Raw genomic sequence first — 19,437 nt, forward strand, 5'->3', positions numbered from 1 at the left:
CTTCTCTCTTCTAATGTCAGCTAAAAACACAAGTACTCATTACAGTTTAAGCAGTAAGTGGCAGATGAAGTGTCTTCAGTGGTATCAGGGGTCAGTTGGACCAGGACCCATCAGACATGCATTAAAAGATGATTATGTTGGGAACGTTTATGTGCCTCTTTGATAGATGGGACAACTGTGGTCCATCATAAATGTGTAAGTATACACAGCAACAACTATTTGCTTGAAGACTTCTGGCACTTTTTAAATTCACAGACAGTGACAGAGATGAGAAGAGATGGATAAAGAGAAGAAGAGTAGAATCTATACATGTCATGGGCTGGAATCAAACTCTTCAGTTTCTCAGTACCACACACACCAACCACTAGCCCACCACATCAACAGTAATACTGACTTTTTAAAGAATCTAGGAAGCAAACAAACATTTTCACCGGTTTTGAGAGGCATCGCACAGAAGTATCTAAATACTGTCTGATTCTCTCCACCTACATTCTCTGCTATGGGTAATAAAAACATTGCGGTCACCAGCGTTATCGAGGTAATCTAAAGTGCGTAGTTTAAAAGGAAGAACCACAGAATAAGAAAGGATCTCTTACCTCTTGTTGACAACATCTGTGACAGCCTGTGCATTTTCCTGTCGGAAACAGTTTTTGTTTTGTTTTTTGTTTTTATTGTAATTTGTAAAGTGACTTAAAATGAATGCGAAATAGCATTCACAACCCATTATATTAAATAAACATATATGCTCTTCCTCCTTTTCCTCTGATGTTACCAATAGCTAATGGCCACATGTTCAGAGTCAATAAAAATGCTAGAAAACAACATTAATTAGAATTTGCTAAAATTAAGTCTTGGAAAAACGACATTGTCAATACAGAATACTGGGGGAAAACACTAATGCATGACCTTTTATGGATTCCATAAACTACCGCTGCTGATTTGCTCCATTGTCATTTGCTCTATGATGTCAGTGGAATGATATAATATTATTTTCTTTTGCTTGACCTTTAATTAAAAGAATAGTAATAATTAAATTTAAGTCTATTAATTTAAATCTATTGCTGCGAACATCTCTAGTTACTGAAAGTCGAAGAATGCTTAAAAATCTCTTCGTGTTTTGTGTGCTCATATTTGCAGTCAGCTGTGACCTTTCATTTAAAGACCAACATGCGCCCACAAATATCAACTCCTCATATGTCACGTCACTGTACTGACAGTGTTAAATCCATCCATCCTTTACAAATCACGAACATAATTGTAGGTTGCATACACATCTGAACTTTTGTGATTTTAATTTTTTTGATTTTCAGAGGGAAGAGCCTGAGATCTACAAAATCTTGCAAGTGGAGAGGAGAGGACAAGATGAGAAAAAAGTGCACTTTTGTATCGAAAGAAGTGAAATAATGTCACTGTATGCAGATATCTTCCATTTCGAATCAGATTGATTGGACCATTTTATAGGAGTCATATATGTCAAAGGAACAGATCACCCAAAAATTGTAATTAGCTGAAAATGCATTCACCTTCAGGTCATCAGAGATGTAGATGAGTTTGTTTCTTCATTAGAGGTTTTTGAGGAATATAGCATTACATCACTTGCTTGCCAATGGATCCTCTGCAGTGAATAGGTGCCATCAAAACGGCATTTAATAGCTAAAAAACATCACAATAATCCACAACGAATAATCCACATGACTCCGGTCCATCTATTAAAGATCTGTGAAGTGGAAAACTGTGAATTTGTTAAGAAACAAATGACTGATAATTAATATATTAAATATAATATAATAGTGAGTCGCAAATGTGCATATAGTGTATATATGTTTATCACTGTGTAAGAATCATTTTAATACTGTGTGTGTGTGTGTGTTACCTTCAAAAGATCTCTCTGCAAACGAGAATGAGGGTTGAACTGAAAATATCAACATGATATTTAAGTGATACTGACTTCTGAATTTAATGTCTTTTATGCAAGAACAGACGTCTTATGCACAAGGTGTGCAAAGGATACACCCAGCAGAGCTGCTGCCGTTTCAGTGCAGTTGACTGAAGAGGTCTCTATGTGAAATGTCATGCTCTGCATGAGGTTTACGTCACTTAAGCTTCCTAACTATGACACATTCACACAGTTTTTTCTTTCTTTCTCGGTTTTATGTAAGCTATTAAAATTGATGAGCCAACGTATGCCACATCAAGTGTGGTTCGACGGTGAACCACAGAGTTAATGTTACATATTGTCATACTCATTTATTATACATGCAACTCAACCCTAAAAATATTGCAAGCAGTTCAACTGAACCATGAAAAATGTACTGAATTATTTTTTCTTACGTAAACAAAAAGCTGCAAGCTTTACCAAAAAATAATATAAAACAAACATATATATATATATATATATATATTAAAAACTAATATGATAGTTAGTTTTTATGAATATTTCACATATGCATTTTACAGCGACACATAGCCATTCATAGAAATTTAACTTAAAATACTGTTAAAAACAAAACCGTAAATGAAATGTATTTTGGTTTTCCCACTAGATCAGTCAAATTAAAAAGCATCAATTCAAACATTTTTAACCAGTTCCTGTAAAATAGCCTGTAAAAATATCCTGTAAACAAATTATTACATTTGTTGCACTATAGACCAACTCTTGAATTTAGTTTGAAATGTTCCTTCCATGTCCATCCACGGCTACATTCACATTCTGATAGAAAGTTTAAAGTTTTTCAAACACTTTCCAAAAATCCAAATGGTCATAGACTGGGTCTGTAATTTCTTGTTTATAGTAACAAGGTTCTCTAAATTCATAGTTTCAGCTTATTCTTAGCAAAAGTACGGTTGGTTGTAATATTGCAATAACCTACTCTCTGTTACAAGAAGTCAACTTAAAAACGTGAGGGGAACTCTTTGGGCAGTGAGGCTCTTTGACAAGAATTCAAAGGATGTGGTTCCTTGAGGTAAGGAAACGGACAGGTTCCTAGATTATTCAGCTCTCAGACCACTAATGAAATAAGATTGCGTCAAAAATATTCTGTTGGTCATACAAGCATGGGTTATCTGGGCAGAACATGTATTTTAGATAAAAGTACTAAAATAAAAATAAGAGATTAGGAATTAATGTTATTGTTGTCTTTTTCTTGACATCTGCAGCCATTAAGCCCTGCAGAGGGTGCTGCTAGTTCAAACAGAAGAGAGGACATGAAAATATATCAGAATCTTTTAGCTATGCAAATATCATCTTATGACATTCATGTGCTGTATGTAAGGGATTTTTTTGTGGTTAAAAAAACCTGACTTTTCAGTTCATATCCTGCACAAAAAAGTTATGTTCAGGGCTAGTCGCACTTTGACTCAAAACGAGGCGTCATCACATTTTAAAGTGAATGAGCCGAGTTTGAAACAAACAGAAAACACATCTAGAAATGATCTCCACATAACTCATCCTTTATACATTTTGTATGATAAAAATAGCAAATATCATAAATTCATCTTCAGTAGCCTACATCTATGGTATATTTATTGAAAAAATTATAATAAAGTCTTGCAGTAGGCTATAGTTGGTAAAGGCTCAGTCCTCAAAAGCCTTATCTAAGCAGTCAAACTCTAGTTTTTCTTTAGCACAAAACCAAGTAAGCAGATGTTAACAGCCTTGTGGCTTTGTAACAGCAAGGTGCATAACGGCATTTAGCTTCAGGGGAACCCGAGTACTGCGTGGATGGAAAATGGATGGAAAAGTTAAACCGAAAGCTGTCGCCTCCTCAGAAACCTCAGTGTGTTTTGCGTTTCAACAGACAGTGAAAGGGGACATTGTTGACTATCGGAAGAAGCGTAAATGTAGGAGGGGACAATACCAACTCTGATGTTGCCATAAGTGCATTAAAATACAAAGATCCACATGATGAAAATGCATAATTTAAATTCTTGTCTTAGTTTTGAGTTTTGAGCACTGATACCAGAGTTAATGCAATAATAATAAGAAGAAGAAAACATAAAATTAACACTTAACAATTAACACATTAACATTTCTTTAAAAATAAGGAAAAGTATTACTAAATATCACAAACTTTCTGTCAAAACAACAACAAAAATAAAAGTAAGCTGATATATGCAACAGAGTATAAGATTTAGACCTTTATTTAAAGTTGTAAATTAGACACAATATAATCAGACACAGAATTACAACAAAAATATTTCTGCCTACAAAAATGTCATTTATTTCCATTTCACAGAAACAAGATTCAATCTTTACAATTAGGCTACACGCACTAAAAAAAGGGAAATATTCTCAGAGTTGTCTTTAGCCCACCTAAATATGGGAAACTCAGGTAATTTGTCATTTCTTTCAGGTATGCATGAGTCATTGTGGCAACATGGAAATGACTCTATAAGGTTATGGCATCCATCGATCTTCCTACAGCTTTCGACTGAACCTCAGACAATGTGAAGTTTGCATTTCCAATTCACTAATCAGCAGATTTCGAAGTAGATCTATCTCCAAATAATGAAATGAAATCAATTCAAAGCTTATATTAAATTAGCCATCTGAATTCAAATGGATGAGCATTTACACTACAAGCGCAATGTTTAAAATATTACCTTGAACACCTTCACATGTGGATACATTTGTTTTGGAGCCCGATGTTTCAAACCGGTTGCCCGAAACAGGTGTAAATGGGTCTTAAGCAACCACTCATGTAAGCTACTTTTGACTATTTACATCAGTGTTACTTATTGCACGGCTCACCAAGTTTTACTTTGTGGCTCGCATTGCAGTAAAAAGACTAATTCGATGATATGATCATGCAGTCAATAAAGATATTTTATAAAAACATTAAAAACAAGCAGGGCTATAACATAACCCATAGAAAAAAACTCACACCATGTCTTCACCGGACTTAAGTGGCATGATCTGACAAAAGACAATAGAACCCAGTGATGTTGTCTCCTCTGGATGTGGGCCAAAGTCCTTTTAAGACAAGTCATGTCACTCTCCAGCCATCTTTGAAAAACCTCTCAGAAATGCAAGTACATCTCTTTAAATGGGGAAACATAAAATTCTCCGAAAAGGTTTACTAAGCTTACGATTAAATTTCAGATTTGAAATCACCAAAGAAATCTGACAAAAACTGTGTCATAAATGTTGTTACTTTTGCTCAGATAGCTTTATAAAAAGCTTATTTTTCAGGTTTGATCAGCCGGTGCGCATGCGCAGTCTGGTGAAGACACAGTCAGACCGTGAAATGCTAGTAAAAAATGTAATAAAATAACTTAAGGTCTTTTCAGCATTAAGTTAATCCTGCTTTTTTATCATCTTGTCTCAGTTACAAACTTGACTGTTAAATGATAAAGAATGATGATCCCTTTTGTGTTATATTGCATTGCATATTAGGGATGACAGATTGATAATAAGGCATACTATTTATAACTGTATTTAACTTGATACTTTACAGTACAAGTGTCTCTCTGATTGACTTAGCCCTATCAGTGCTGATTCCAAAAAACATAGCGAAGACCAATGATTTACATCATTCTTACAACATCCACTAAAGCACATTCAAATATTAATACTAATATTAATTATGAACAAAACTTGACTGTTTTTTAAGATGACAAACACACACACACACACACACACACACATATGAACAACTATAAATTTAACAAGTTGCTACCTTTTCACTACTGTTAAAGGGATAGTTCACCCAAAAATGAAAATTGTCATAATTTATTCAAGTATTTCCAAATTCAATCAAATTTCTTATAAGCTTAATTGATTTGGTCTAAAGAGAGAAGAATTAATAACTCTTTTTTTGTTTGAAGACATATCAAAATACATATAAAATAGCTACCAAAATAAACGTTGGTAATTGCAGTGTGACTAAAAGTAATGACTAAAAGTTTACAAAAATGCAACGACTTTTCATCAACTAAAACTATGAAAGACTCAAATGACTAAAATGTGACTAAGACTATTAAGCTTTTTTGTCTCAAGATACATTTTTTTTGTATTTACCATCCTTTCCTATCAAATTGCATGCTACGGATGTGAAAACGCAGAAAATCAAACCTGATCCAAATTTTTTTATGACATACGAAAGTTTCGGAGGCAGTGTGTAAACATGATTGACGCAACGTGAGGTCGTATTTATTTTTCTACATGCAAAAATTTCGGAAAAAACTTTCGGACCTTTAGATTAAATCAAAACTTCCTGTCAAACTTAACACAGCATATTTAGCATAAACACAGCTAAAAAGCTTCCTACCAGTGGCTGTCCTTCACAAAACAAAACATCTAGAACAAGTTTTATCATAGGTAGAATGCAAAATGTTTCATTACAAGCATTTCAGTAAAATGTAATTTATGCAAAATTTCTAACCTTTAGCCCACGTGGGAAAATCAAGCCATGGAAACAATTCCATAAAAAACAAAAAAAGAAACACGCGCACTTGACAACCATGCATCCAATATGAGCTGCTGGAGTCAGATTTGACTGGTCAAGGGTTGAGAGGACAAATGACTGGCAAACCAGTCTGAAAGATTTGCTGCTCAAAAGATCCAGAGCTCATTGACAAATATCTCAGGGCGCATGTGATTGGAAATAGAAAGTGAAAATGAACAGCGAGCGCTCATTCAAAAAAGATTATGTTCTACACGTATTGATAGCAGCCCCCTGATGCGCAAGAATTGTATGCAATATTAAAATGTTTGTGGCAGCGGGCGGTAATGGACACAGGGCTCTAATACAAAAACGAAAAACAATGAATGGCGACTATAGAAAGCAAAAGCCAAATCCTGGATATTTTGGACAATTTAAAAAATCCCGACTGGACGCATTTTTCAAGGTCCAAAAAGAGGACATGTCCGGTAAAAAGAGGACGTATGGTCATCCTACTCAAAAATAAAAATTCTATCATCATTTATGATGAATGAAGAATGTTGGTACCCAAGCAGTTGAAGATAGCCATTTACTTCCATAGTAAAAAAAAATAAAAAATGTACCATCAAATGTTTGGTTACCAACATTCTTCTTCAAAATATCTTCTGTGTTGAACAGAAGAAACAAACACATACAGATTTGAAACAACTTGAGCGTGAGTAAATGATGCCAGAATTTTCATTTTTGGGTGAACTATCCCTTTAAGTGGTGTTATTAAGTGGAAATTTAATTAAGTTAACAGCAATTAAACTAGTTATAAAACAACTTAAATTGCATGCGTACAATATATTCCACAAAAAGAAACACTAAGGCCATTAACAACATCGTTAGACAAGCATAGAATGGCACTTTTCCCCAGATTCTTCAACAGGCTTTCTGCATACACTTTCTAGAGAAAATAAATGTAAGAAGGATGAATATAGTTTAGCCACACACACACACACACACACGCACACATGGACATATGGTAAATAAGGGTACTCCACCTTTTCGAAAATCCATTTTCTTGTGGTTATGAATACAGGGGGAGGCTTTACACTTGTGGTAGAGGACTCCAGCCAGCAGAAGAATACCAGAGCACAGCATAACCAGCCCTAAAATAAAATATGAATTAAATCTCAGCAAGAAATATACAAATTGCAACAGTTTACTAAATCTAGAAGCATATGAAGGAAGATTACACAAGCTGTAGTAGCTGTTTTTTTGTGTGTTGTTGGGAGAGGAGTCTGTAGTTCTTGAAGTGGACGTAGAAGAGATTGTTGTTGTCTGGAATGGGGTAGTGTGGGTTTTGGGAGTTTTCGTCACCTCTATCGAGGCATTTTTGCAAACAACATCAGAAGTGCTGGTGCCTGGGATCCCAATCCCACTTATACACCTATCAGAGCAAAAAAATAATAAATAAATAATGCAGTTCTCTTCATAAGAAATTATAAAGGGATAGTTCAGTAAAAAAAAAAAAAAAAAAGGAAAAGAAAAGAAAATTCTGTCATCATTTACACATGCCGATGTCATTATAAACTTGTATGACTTTTCTTCTGCATAACACAATTTCTTATAAATGTCTCCATAGTTTTCTTGACTATACAATAGAAAGTTTTACTTTATGGACAAAATATCTGAAACATTCTTCAAAATATATTCTTTTGTTCTCCAAAGGGTAAGGGGAGGTTGGGGGTTTTACAGTGTGGGAATGACATGAGGAAGAGAAACCAATGACACAATAAAAAAAAATTGACTAAACTAACACTTTGTAGTCTCAGTGCTGAATCATCAGACTTGCACAAGAGGCTGCTTATCATACATCGAAACAAGCTGAGATCATTAGCATGCTTTAGGGTCATGAATGAACTTCATTCAATCTTTTTTACTGGGGAATTTTTATGCTCCCACCACATGAGTCAGCTGTAAATTTTAAACAGGGTCTCCTTCGTATCTCTGGGCTCGGAGACACCGTTCCGGGTGGCCTCCTCTTGACAACAGCCCTTTGAATTAGCATTTGCATGAGGCTATCAAACTGTATATCCTTTGAAATTAACTTTTTTTTTTTTTTTGCTATTCATAAAAACTTACTCTCTCCATTTTTGACAAATCGAGTCTTCTTTGTCTGTGAAGAAGCCATGTGCACATTTTTTGCATATTCCTAGAAGAGATATAGTCCAGGTTTCATGAGATGCTCTTTAATTGTTTGAAGTGATTCGGTAAGGCATGATTTAATATGTGTACCTGTTTCATCTATTCCAGAACCTTTTTTACAAATGCAGATCTCTTCCTTTATATTTCGTTTCCAATCAATGGGTGTAAAGCCTTTTTTACATTTGCATATAGTGTCACTTGTAGATGTGCAAGAATTGAGCTCGATACTACCTGAGGGAAAAAATTGTTTTAAATAATTTTTGTTAAAAATAGAAATAACGTTATTGTCTCTAATTTGGCCTTCTTTTGTATACATCCAGTGGTGTAAGTTAAATGCCACATATTTAGTGGTTTACAGTATCTTACAGCATTACATACATTATACAGCAACAGTAACATTACTAAACTTTTCAAAAAATAAAATTAAAACAGGCACTTACCTTTTATACATTTGCTGCAGTTCTCACAGTAAAAATATGTTCCACCTGTAGATCTGTATTGTTTATCTGGACAGGCCTCACATTTTTTCGTCATATAACTTTCTCTCTGACCTGCAATGAACAGATATCTTTAATGAGGTGTTATGTGACCGATATCCATTAAAACCCAACAATAAAATCCCAAATTCAGGTATTTAGCAATAATCATACATACCTGCTGGACAATATGCGCTTGCATTTTGGTGAAGTAACAGTATACACAGAAGAGTGGAAAGGACTTTCATGTAGAAGAACATGACATCAGTACGCTGTTACGGAGTGTTGGAACTGGATCTACATGTAACTCTCAAATGAGAGGAAATAGCGACTGAAACTTCTACCCAGACAAAGGTCTCATATGAACCAGGCAATTTCCCCATTATAACTTATTTACGTCACCCACATTGGAAAAACTAAACGTACAGTAGGATTGCATAATATCAAAAGTCTTAAGTTGAATAAAAATACATATTATATAAAAAGCCATTAGCTTTATTTGTTGAAGACATTGCTCTGAATCTGATTGTTGTATGCCAAATGGTTTACAAAGTGAAACAAGACATATAAAAATGATTTAAATTTAAGATGTTTCAATTTAAAACAAAGATTTTAAGAACTGCCTCAAAACTGTATCACGTCCTTTTGAAATCATTGTCACTTATTTCAGTAATGAATGCTGTATTAATACATCGAAAAAAAATATTTTCTCACTCCAACATTAAGGCTCTGAATGTAAATGTTCTCACAATATGACCAGAGCAAACATGGATGTAAATTATGACTCATCAAGTTAAATTATGATCTTATTGGACATCCATTTAAGATTTCTAACATGCCAAATTCAGTTTAATAACTGAGACTTATCTGATGCTATTAATTCAGTTCTTTTGTTACGTTTTCAAGATAACTGTTTGTTGTCACGTTTATCTTTTTCACCCAAAATTTAAAATGACAAAGCATCCCAAAGTTTACATTTGGTCCTTGACAACATCAGGTCTGATATGAATTGATTTGACTGAACTTTGAAGCAATCAAATTAAATGAAACACTCAAGTGTAACATGTGAATGTGCTCTCTCTCTTTGTATTCCAATGACTCAGATGTTTTGCATAGGAAAAACCACCTCGTATGAAAGCAGGTAGGTCTGACACATTTAGGGAAGAATAGATGAGGCTCCTTGGTTTACTGTTTGCCGTTTACAGGAACAAAAATTCTATGTTTGACATGTGGAGAATAAGTGTGTTCTGTTTTACTCTTTATCATCAGTTGAGTAGCAATTAATAATATGGGATAATTTAGTACAGGAAAAAAAAACATTATATCTGCATAAAACAAAATCACTGAAATGTGATCCTGTTATTGTAATAGAAGTCTGAAAAGAGAAATATAACTGCAATGCATCTTTCTCTTTGCAGAAAAGAGTGCAGAGCTTCCATTTACCATGACATAGTTGCAGATGTTATCAAAGCTTCTTCCGGTCTTGAGACTGAGAAGTCTGTGATCCTGTTTGAGAGAGAGGATTTAAAAAGTCCTTATAAATATGTAGAGAGTTATGACAGTTTGTGTGAACTATCCCTTTGAGGGAGGTATTAATTCTTTAGCTTCAGTGCATTAATATTGAATTACTGAAAACACTCTGGACAATAATGGGTTATATGGAAACTTTTGCCAAAAAGATTCCACCTCTCAAGAGGAATAAGCAAATGGAATAAGCACTTCAAAGATAATAGAAAAAAATATTACAGTTTAGATATTTTAAGCCTCTCACTAGTCACAAACCAGGTAAACAGTACTAAAAGATTACTATGGTAAATACATTTCTTTCCATAATAGGGTGCATGAGCTGCAAATCAAGACTTTCCACTCTTCAGAATCTTCATTCTTTGTGACCAGGATGTGTAGGAAACAGCAGTTTGGACCTGATGCTTTCACTATATGAATGAATTAATGAAAGATTGTCCTGTTTAAGGGAAATTCATCTTGGACAAGCATACTTTTATCCGTAGCAAAAAATGTTACATCTGTCGCAATCTATAACACAGACCGCTGATGTGAGAAGACCAGCATAACGAACTGTCTATATAAACACCCAATTATTTATACGATGAATCCTGTTCAATTATTGTTCCATGTATTATAACTACAGAATTTATGTACTATAACTATATCCATCAAATTTAATCCAACGAATTCTCTTTAAACATAATACATATCCCGTCACACTCTCACAAACTAAAATTTTCAATTATTTTAATTTGTACACTAATTTATATCATGAATTTTCATATTATGAACATTTCTAAAATTGTAAAATAATCATAAATTACATTGTGTATGTTTCATATGTGTTTTATTCTGTGATGGGAATGACTCGGCATATATTTAATTTTTTTTCACACAAATTTTTTTTAAAATAAGTTTATCATCATATTTTAAAACATATATGTAATGTTCGCTACAAAAATGAGACACATAAACATAAATATACCTAAAGTTGAAGAAACACCGATATAGTTTCTCATTTCTATGCATAATCTTACTGTAGACTAATCTTAATATCTCACAATAATCTAATTTTAGAATAATATAGACTAATCTTAAAGGCATGGTTCACCCCAAAATTTGTGGTTCCCATTGACGTTCATAGTAGGAAAAGAAATACAATGGAAGTCAATGGGAACCATCCACTCTCTGATTAGCAGCAATCTTCAGAATATCTTATTTTGTACTTAACACAAGAAAGCAACTCATACAGGTTTGGATCGACATGACTGTGAGTAAATGACAGAATTTTCATTTTTGGGTGAACTACCCCTTTAATATATATTAACACTCACCCCAGGCCGACAGATGGCGATGATGACGTCGCGATTGTTTTCAAACCTCAGAAGAAGACAGCGGTTCAGCTTTGTTTACTTTTAAGATGACTGCTCAATTACATACATTTTCTGAAAGCACTGGCTATCTAGTTTAGAACCAGACAATAGAATGTAAGAAAAAAAAAAAAAAAGAAGAAGAAACACACACGACATGGAGGAATCGTGGGATTTTGAATTCTTGTCTCGAATGGTTGACAATCTGGTTTCCTTTCTGTCCGAGTTTGTGGACGATTGGTTGGCCAACGACATGAGAGTTACAGTGTTTAAGATACTGTTCACCTGGCTCATCATCAGTCTCGTAGCCATCCACTTTGCCTGGAAAATGTACGGGAACACTGTCAACGATATGTACTACAGACAGGGTGAGTATTTTCAGAGGCGCTCCATTATGTTGCTCCACCTTATCAATAATAATTCCAATAAAGCGGCAGTTGAATACAACTTTGTGTCTGCATATACCTGTATTTTGTCCCCTTTAAAAGGTAGTTATTAGACTAAATATGATTGTTCATATGATTCTTCAGGGACTGGAGGACAGAATGGCGGGACACCTGACACTGCGCCTCACCTGAGCGGATGGTAAGAATTAAAAGGGGTCATATGATGCGATGTAAATGTTCTTTTCTCTTTGGAGTGTTACAAGCTCTTGGTGGATGAAGAAAATCTGTAAAGTTGCAAAGACTAAAGTCTCAAATCCAAAGAGATATATTTTTTATCAAAGTTAAGACTGCCACGCCCCCCCTAAAACAGTTCATTCAAACACGCCCCCATGTCTACGTCACTATGTGGAAATATTTGCGTAATGCCGCCCAAATGTTCATACAAAGAAGGTGTGGTTTCAGTAACACAAGTTAAGCAGCCATGTCGGGGAGATGCTGTGTGTATCTAGGCGAAAGCAAAAGCACTTTTTTTTGGGCTTCAGGAAGTAGATGCATTTAAGATGCATCTTTAAGACTTCTTACAACAGAACAGCAACGCATATTATGGATGACTGTTTCGTGAACCTAGGAGAAGAGGTAATTCTGACTTTGCTATGACAATCTGGCGCTTCTGAATCAGCTACTGTAGTTATGTTCTGCTATTAGCTTAAGTATTTGCTATTGAATATTCATATCCAGAGTTTTGCGCGTTGTGTGTGTCTGTGTTAGGGCTGTGCAAAAAATCAAATGCGCATGCGCATCTCATCAGTTAAGATGCTCCTGTAATTAGAAGTATATCTCCAGCACGTGCGTTCAGATCAGGGTTGCCAGGTTTTCACAACAAATCCTGCCCAGTTGCTTCTTAAAACTAATCCAAAACTAGCCCAATCGCGTTTCCAGGAGGTTCCCCAATAAAAATAGCATTTTTTGGAAGGGTTGCCTTGGTAAAATTCGCATTTTAGAGTCTCAATATCACGTTATTGGTTTTGGGGTTGCTTCAAACCGCGGACATGAAAAACAATCGCAGACTATCCGTTATAACAAATACACAAAATAACAATCTTTAAAAAAAAGCATCATGCATCAAGCATGACCCCTTTAAGTGACCAACCTATTTTTTTTATTTTGAGTCATGCACATAACAAATAAACAAAATACGTGGAATGGTTTGTCATGAACCAGTGTCCTGAAAATACATGGTACTTATCAGTATATGATGCTAACGCTATATTTGCCTCATTTTTAACATCTGATGGCTTATCTTGTGGCTCACAACACATGCCACCCATTTTAGCTTAAATTTTGATTGTTTTACCTGCAGGTAGCATATGTTGAGCAGGTAGTACAAAATGTCAGAATACGGAATGATTGAGTGAGATCATAGCATTTGAAGTGTACAGAGGATAGACAGAAACATGCTTTAATTCTAATGTAATAAAAAACACTATTATTGCACTATTATAACACTATTATAAAACATTATTGAAAAAAAAAATGGCATGTAGTTCTAAACACACAAGTATTTTGTTTTAAAGGTAATTTATGCATAGCCCTGTTGTAAATACTGCTGTTCCATTGTCAAGTCTAATATTTTCTAATATTTTTCTAATAATTTTTCCTAGGGAAAGTGCAGCTGGTGATGCCATGAAAACCCACCGTGAGTGATTTACTGTACCTGCAACTGGATTAAGATGACAGACACACACGATGGCAATTACATTATTTCAAGAAGACTAAATAATAATAACTTCTGCCTCTGAATCAGTTTTACTTGTGAAGATGTCTGTGACGAACTGTGGTGCAAAACTCAAGGTCCAAACACATAAATATATGCTCTAAAATACTAGACAGAATGGTGCTGTGCACGGCAAAGAAAGCATTAAAGGAGCATGCTGTGATATATAGCAGCTTTAATATCTTTTTTAGAATGCTTTAATTTATTTGGATTGAAACTGGAAGCCAGTAGATAGCAAAACTTGAACCATTCTTACACAGTATCATTCGACTAAGAACTGACAGGAATACTACTCTAAATGAAGATCCCAAATGTTCACATAGTCATCTGGTCTGTATGTAGAAATCAAACATTTAATTTCAGTGTTGTAAGAAAATAGACTTGACTGTTCAGAGATAAAAAAAAATAAAAATACATCAAGTGTGCCTCTACCAGTTTTCAGTCCAAGAGGTTACTGCTGTCTTTTTTCAGTGAAAATAATAAATACTATTTGTATATGATTATGTATTCGTTTTCTGTTATTTATTTCATAAGTAAATTGTATTTCAGTCAGTGTATAACAGTTCACATTGAAAAGCAACTTACTTTGGTTCAGGACCAAGCAGGAGTCATCCAGTCATCCAGGAAACAAAAATATTAGTGGTTAAAATAAGTGGCATTATGAAAAAAAATCCTCCATAATTTTGTTGCTTCTAGACATAAAACATCCTGGAGTCAAATTATTGGAAGTCTCTTTGGGCTGACAGTGGCAGCAGCATAGCATGCACATCCATCACATTGGTTCCTGTCAGTCCAGGCATGAGTAACCGTCGTCCTTCAGAGAGCTGTGAGAAAAATGTGAACGAATCATTATCGATGAGAGAAACTTTGATGTCCAGACCTTGAGACATGGCTTCTTTCATCAATTCCCCATCAGTGATGGCTCCAGCTGCCTCAGTTGGGCCATCCTGTCCATCGGTTCCTCCACTGAGGAACACTGCAGCACTCTTTACTTCATCCCTACTGAGCTCAAGCCCCACCCGCAGAGCCAACTCCTGGTTCCTCCCTCCCCTGCCCTTTCCTGTCAGTTTCACAGTGGGTTCCCCTCCAGCCAGAAGACAGGTCACACCCCAGCCTTCCTTCCTCTCCTCTACGAGCATGTTCATGGTGCGACACAAGTCCCAGCTTTCTACCCCAACCTCTGGTCCAAGCTGAAGGATCTCTGCAGTGAGTTCTGGGGGAGTTTCCTTTTCTGGGGAGCACGCAAAACGAGAGAGCAGCCCGTATAGTCGTGCAACAGAGTGAACGTCACCACATATGCCTGGAGACAGAATGATGGGTCGAAGTCCTAATTCAACAGCCTTACGGCTGGCACATTCAAGAGCAATAGTGTTTGAGCCAATTACGACATTTAAAACATGGTCTTTTTGGACTTCTGCCTGTTTTTGCACCTGCGACCCATAATGGGCTCTACCTTTACTAAGCACCTCATTCATAGAGGAAGGAAGAGAGAAAGAGAGCTTATAACGATCCAAGATAGCCCAGACCTCCTCTGGTTTGAAGTCACTCATGACTGTTGGGCCGCTGGCTATCAAATCCAGAGGATCTCCAATAACATCTGACAGAATCAATGCCACTACCTTAAGGAGAATGTGGTGTCAGAATAAATATTATGCTCAACTAACATCATGGAGAATTGCTCAAAAAGTTTTTTTGTGTTTTCTTTTGGTGATGTACCATGTGTTACCTGGGCTGGGTTGGCACACTGGGCAAGACCTCCACCCTTCAACAATGACAGGGCTCGCCTTACTGTATTTAACTCCTGAATAGTGGCCCCTGCTGCTGCGAGTTTTCGTGTCACATCCTGTTTCTCCTGCAAGGACATGGGTGGGGCTGGAGCAGGTAAAAGAGCAGAACCACCACCTGTACATAGATGCACATAAAGAAAAAATATAAATATTTCAAGAACTTTCAGAAAATACAATGTTTTTTTTCTGAAAGAAATTTATATTTTATTCAGTAAAGATTGATTAAATTGATCAAAAGTGACTTCAAAGACACTAGAAATAAATAAATATTTTTTATTCAATTAAATAAATCTTTACATCAAAGAATCCTAAAAAAAAATGCATCACTGTTTCCACACAAATATTAAGCAATTTTTAACACTGATTTTTTTTTTTTTTTTGAGTGCCAAATTACAATGGTTAGAATGAAATACATCATAAAATCTAATCATATACAAATAAAATCATTATTATATATTGCAGTAATTTTTCATTAAATTACACTTTAACTGTATTTTTGATCAAACAAATGTGGCACTGGTGAGCTGACTTCTTTCAAAAACATTAAAACATCCCAATCTTTTAAATCATAGAGCACACTGTCAAAGGAAAATATATGAAGAAAATAAGTTTGGGTACCAGAGATGAGCACGAGCAGCAGATCTTTCTCAGTCAGACCACTGGCTAGTTCTCGAATACACTCTGCTGACTTCTGGGCATCTGTATCTGGTAAATTTTTCTTTGCTCCTTCCATCACGGTAATTCTGCTGTTCTTCTTGAGGAGCATCTTCCTGTCCGGACATACAACAAGATAATTTCTGTAACTAACATCCAGACTGTACTGTGTGCAGCTAAATACAAAATGAAAACCTAGCTGAAAACTCTGAAGCCAGTTTGACGTCAGGCCTACATGACTATATATTATATTTTGCATAAAACCTATTTGAAGGATCAGTGAATTTTTCTTGCATTGTGATATTTTCATGGCAGTTAAGCAATTCCACCCCTAATTCTTATTAATAAAATGAATGCATGAATGAACGAATAGTACAATAATAATAAAGAAAATATTCTGGATTTTATATTTTAATAAACAAAGTAGATAAACAAAATACTTAAAACTGTACAATTTAATTAATAAATCATTAATTAATAATAAACCAATTTCTTGTCACATTACAGTATAATGAGAATATGTCACATTACAGAAGTGTACCGTACTCTTACTACATTTTCTGGGCAACCACTGACCAACTAGTCAACTAGTGAAAATCCAAGTATATTTTTGTGTAAATTGCTCTTTAAACAGAAGCAATTTACAATATGAAATTTTAAAAAAGCACTTCAAATACTTACTCTTTTCCATGAATGCATAGTGTTTTCTGGATACCATGAGGCACACTGACCACCCCTTTAATTAGATGGTCTCCTACAATCCTCTCCGCTTCGGCTGCCATCCCCAGTACAGCTTTTCCAAAGCCCACCAGATAAAGGTTATTGGCAAGTGTGAAACTCTGTCCACCTACAAGCAGTTTGTCTCCATGTCGCTCCAGACTCCTGCGGACCACTATGTCCGGCTGCACACCTTCAACTGCTGCAGAAAACACAGCTCGGGCTCGAGTGTCTAATGATGACATACTTCGAAAACACAATGATGCTAATTTCACCCGCAGTGGGTGCTTCAGGTGAAGAAAACGTGACAGAGCAATAATTTGAGCCATAATCCAATCAAACTATCCACATCAGATGAAGAGAACCACTTAAGGCCTGAGGGGATAAAGAGATATAAAACAGACAGATTATTATTAGTAAATATAATCAAAAAATATAATTGACCAACAATCTTATGTTTGAATTTTAAGAAACCAGTAAAGCGTTCCTCACATCACTATAACTATAACACACTGGCAAAACAGCTTGAAAATTACAGCTTTAATGTTACCCAAATTCACTCTGGTGAGGTGTAATCTCATCTGTTTTAAACCTCAAAAAGCATTATGATCTGATGTGAACAGATGTCGAAATACAGCAGGGTCACCAAATCTGCCAAGGTAACATTAGAGGTTATCGAAATACGTTACTCCCACTTTTTTCCACTCACAATTGTGCATTGCCATAGATTTGGCGACTCTAAAATATTTTCTAAAATATTTCATATCTTCAGCGAGCCAGAAATATTTAATGTTTTCAATGTTAACTCATAACATTGGTCCATTCTGGGACTGAGGCAAACAACTTCTGATAATTTCCCAAGCTGGGATGGTGGGACAGTAATTAACTTGATGCAGATGATATCAAAATATTGACTGATATAAATGTCTGTCATTGTATTATTTAATATTACTAAAATATTGTTATACAGTTAAAACATTTTTGTATTGTGTTATAATGTGGCCTTTTCTTTATATTATTTATCTTGTTATTACAATTTAGAAATAATGTAACTTGGACTGCATATCCAATGCAGATTAAAATACATAAATAAGTAAAAAACGACCATTAAACCAAACTACCAAATGTAATCAACTATAAACAAAATGAATAAATAATACATATTTTCTATCACAACATCAGTGTCCTTGAGATCCCCTTTCAAACACCATCCTTACACAGCCTTCATTGAGTTTATGAGAACGTACCTGCAAACTGTTCCTGGCAATTCTGAAGCTCTTTTAAGAGCTGGCAAAATCATTAGAGAACTGCTCATACACTAGAGTCTGTGTACTGAGTGAGTAATGATTGACTACAGTTGATCATAGGGCAGAGAGAAGTTTTCGAGCTAGCCAGTTAAAAGATATTTGTGGATTCATCAAGAGTTTATCCCAAAACAGTAGTAGGAGGTACCACTACACCCTTGTGACACTTAAGTTAAACTCCAGTAATGGGGGTTGTCATTGTTTACACGTCTCTGAATGCACCACCCTTGAAAACCCACATTTGTTCCTTTATACTCCAACATCTGGTCACTTCAGCCATAGAAAATAACATAAAAAAGTCTAAATAACGTCTTGGCGTCATTTTTATTTGTTTATCAGTCATGTCCGTTAACGTTACACATTCATAATTCTAACGCTTGTTATTTTCCTTGCGACTCACATGACGAAAGTCGATCAACAGGGAAATAGACCACGAACATAAACTGCAAATAACAACAACAAAACATGCCAGTGCCACTCCAAATCTGTGAATGAATCTTTTAAAAAAACGAATCGTCTAAAACCCCGACTCGTTCCATCCATGAAGTTGGCGAGTTCGTTCGATAAAGTCTAACCAATGAAAGGCTCCTTCACAGCCATAACTCGAATGCTATTGGCTGGAACTATAGTCAGGCAGAAAACGAGTCAGTAGAGATCAGGAACGACTCGTTCGTTCTAAAAGAGTCATTCACGAAAAACACGACAACAAAGTGACGTTTGTTCTGCAGATGCGAAATTATCAATAGGTTCATTTACCGTGTTTTACAGGAACACATTTATTATGACATAGGAACTTTAACTGATTTTGTTTACGATTAACAGTGCACATCTTCTTTATTTAACATTAACAGTGCACCTGCGACAAGTGGCCATCTATTACATTAATA

General features: G+C 35.4%; 2 protein-coding genes across 5 annotated transcripts; one reads left to right on the plus strand and one right to left on the minus strand.

The window, feature by feature from the left end:
- Positions 1-4,124: 4,124 nt before the first annotated feature.
- Positions 4,125-19,109, minus strand: LOC128015839 (glycerate kinase). Of its 4 annotated transcripts, none has more exons than XM_052600027.1 (12): positions 18,951-19,109; positions 17,211-17,621; positions 16,494-16,645; positions 15,815-15,990; positions 11,893-15,707; positions 10,496-10,558; positions 9,017-9,127; positions 8,667-8,807; positions 8,514-8,583; positions 7,625-7,818; positions 7,430-7,537; positions 4,125-7,332 (listed from the first exon to the last, which is right to left on the minus strand). In XM_052600027.1, exons 2-5 carry the CDS (start codon positions 17,573-17,575, stop codon positions 14,808-14,810), a joined length of 1,593 nt encoding a protein of 530 aa, XP_052455987.1. In that variant the 5' UTR covers positions 17,576-17,621; positions 18,951-19,109; the 3' UTR covers positions 4,125-7,332; positions 7,430-7,537; positions 7,625-7,818; positions 8,514-8,583; positions 8,667-8,807; positions 9,017-9,127; positions 10,496-10,558; positions 11,893-14,807. The 4 variants fall into 4 exon arrangements, with proteins under 4 accessions (XP_052455987.1, XP_052455988.1, XP_052455989.1 ...); XM_052600028.1 differs by lacking the exon at positions 18,951-19,109 and adding an exon at positions 18,494-18,939 and having other exon boundaries at positions 14,674-15,707; XM_052600029.1 differs by lacking the exon at positions 18,951-19,109 and adding an exon at positions 18,494-18,939 and having other exon boundaries at positions 8,667-8,803.
- Positions 12,086-14,588, plus strand: LOC128015840 (T-cell leukemia translocation-altered gene protein homolog). Its single transcript, XM_052600030.1, has 3 exons — positions 12,086-12,296; positions 12,459-12,513; positions 13,976-14,588. Exons 1-3 carry the CDS (start codon positions 12,086-12,088, stop codon positions 14,016-14,018), a joined length of 309 nt encoding a protein of 102 aa, XP_052455990.1. The 3' UTR covers positions 14,019-14,588.
- Positions 19,110-19,437: the final 328 nt, after the last annotated feature.

Source organism: Carassius gibelio, chromosome A6 (genome assembly GCF_023724105.1).
Source record: "Carassius gibelio isolate Cgi1373 ecotype wild population from Czech Republic chromosome A6, carGib1.2-hapl.c, whole genome shotgun sequence".
Taxonomy (NCBI): domain Eukaryota; kingdom Metazoa; phylum Chordata; class Actinopteri; order Cypriniformes; family Cyprinidae; genus Carassius; species Carassius gibelio.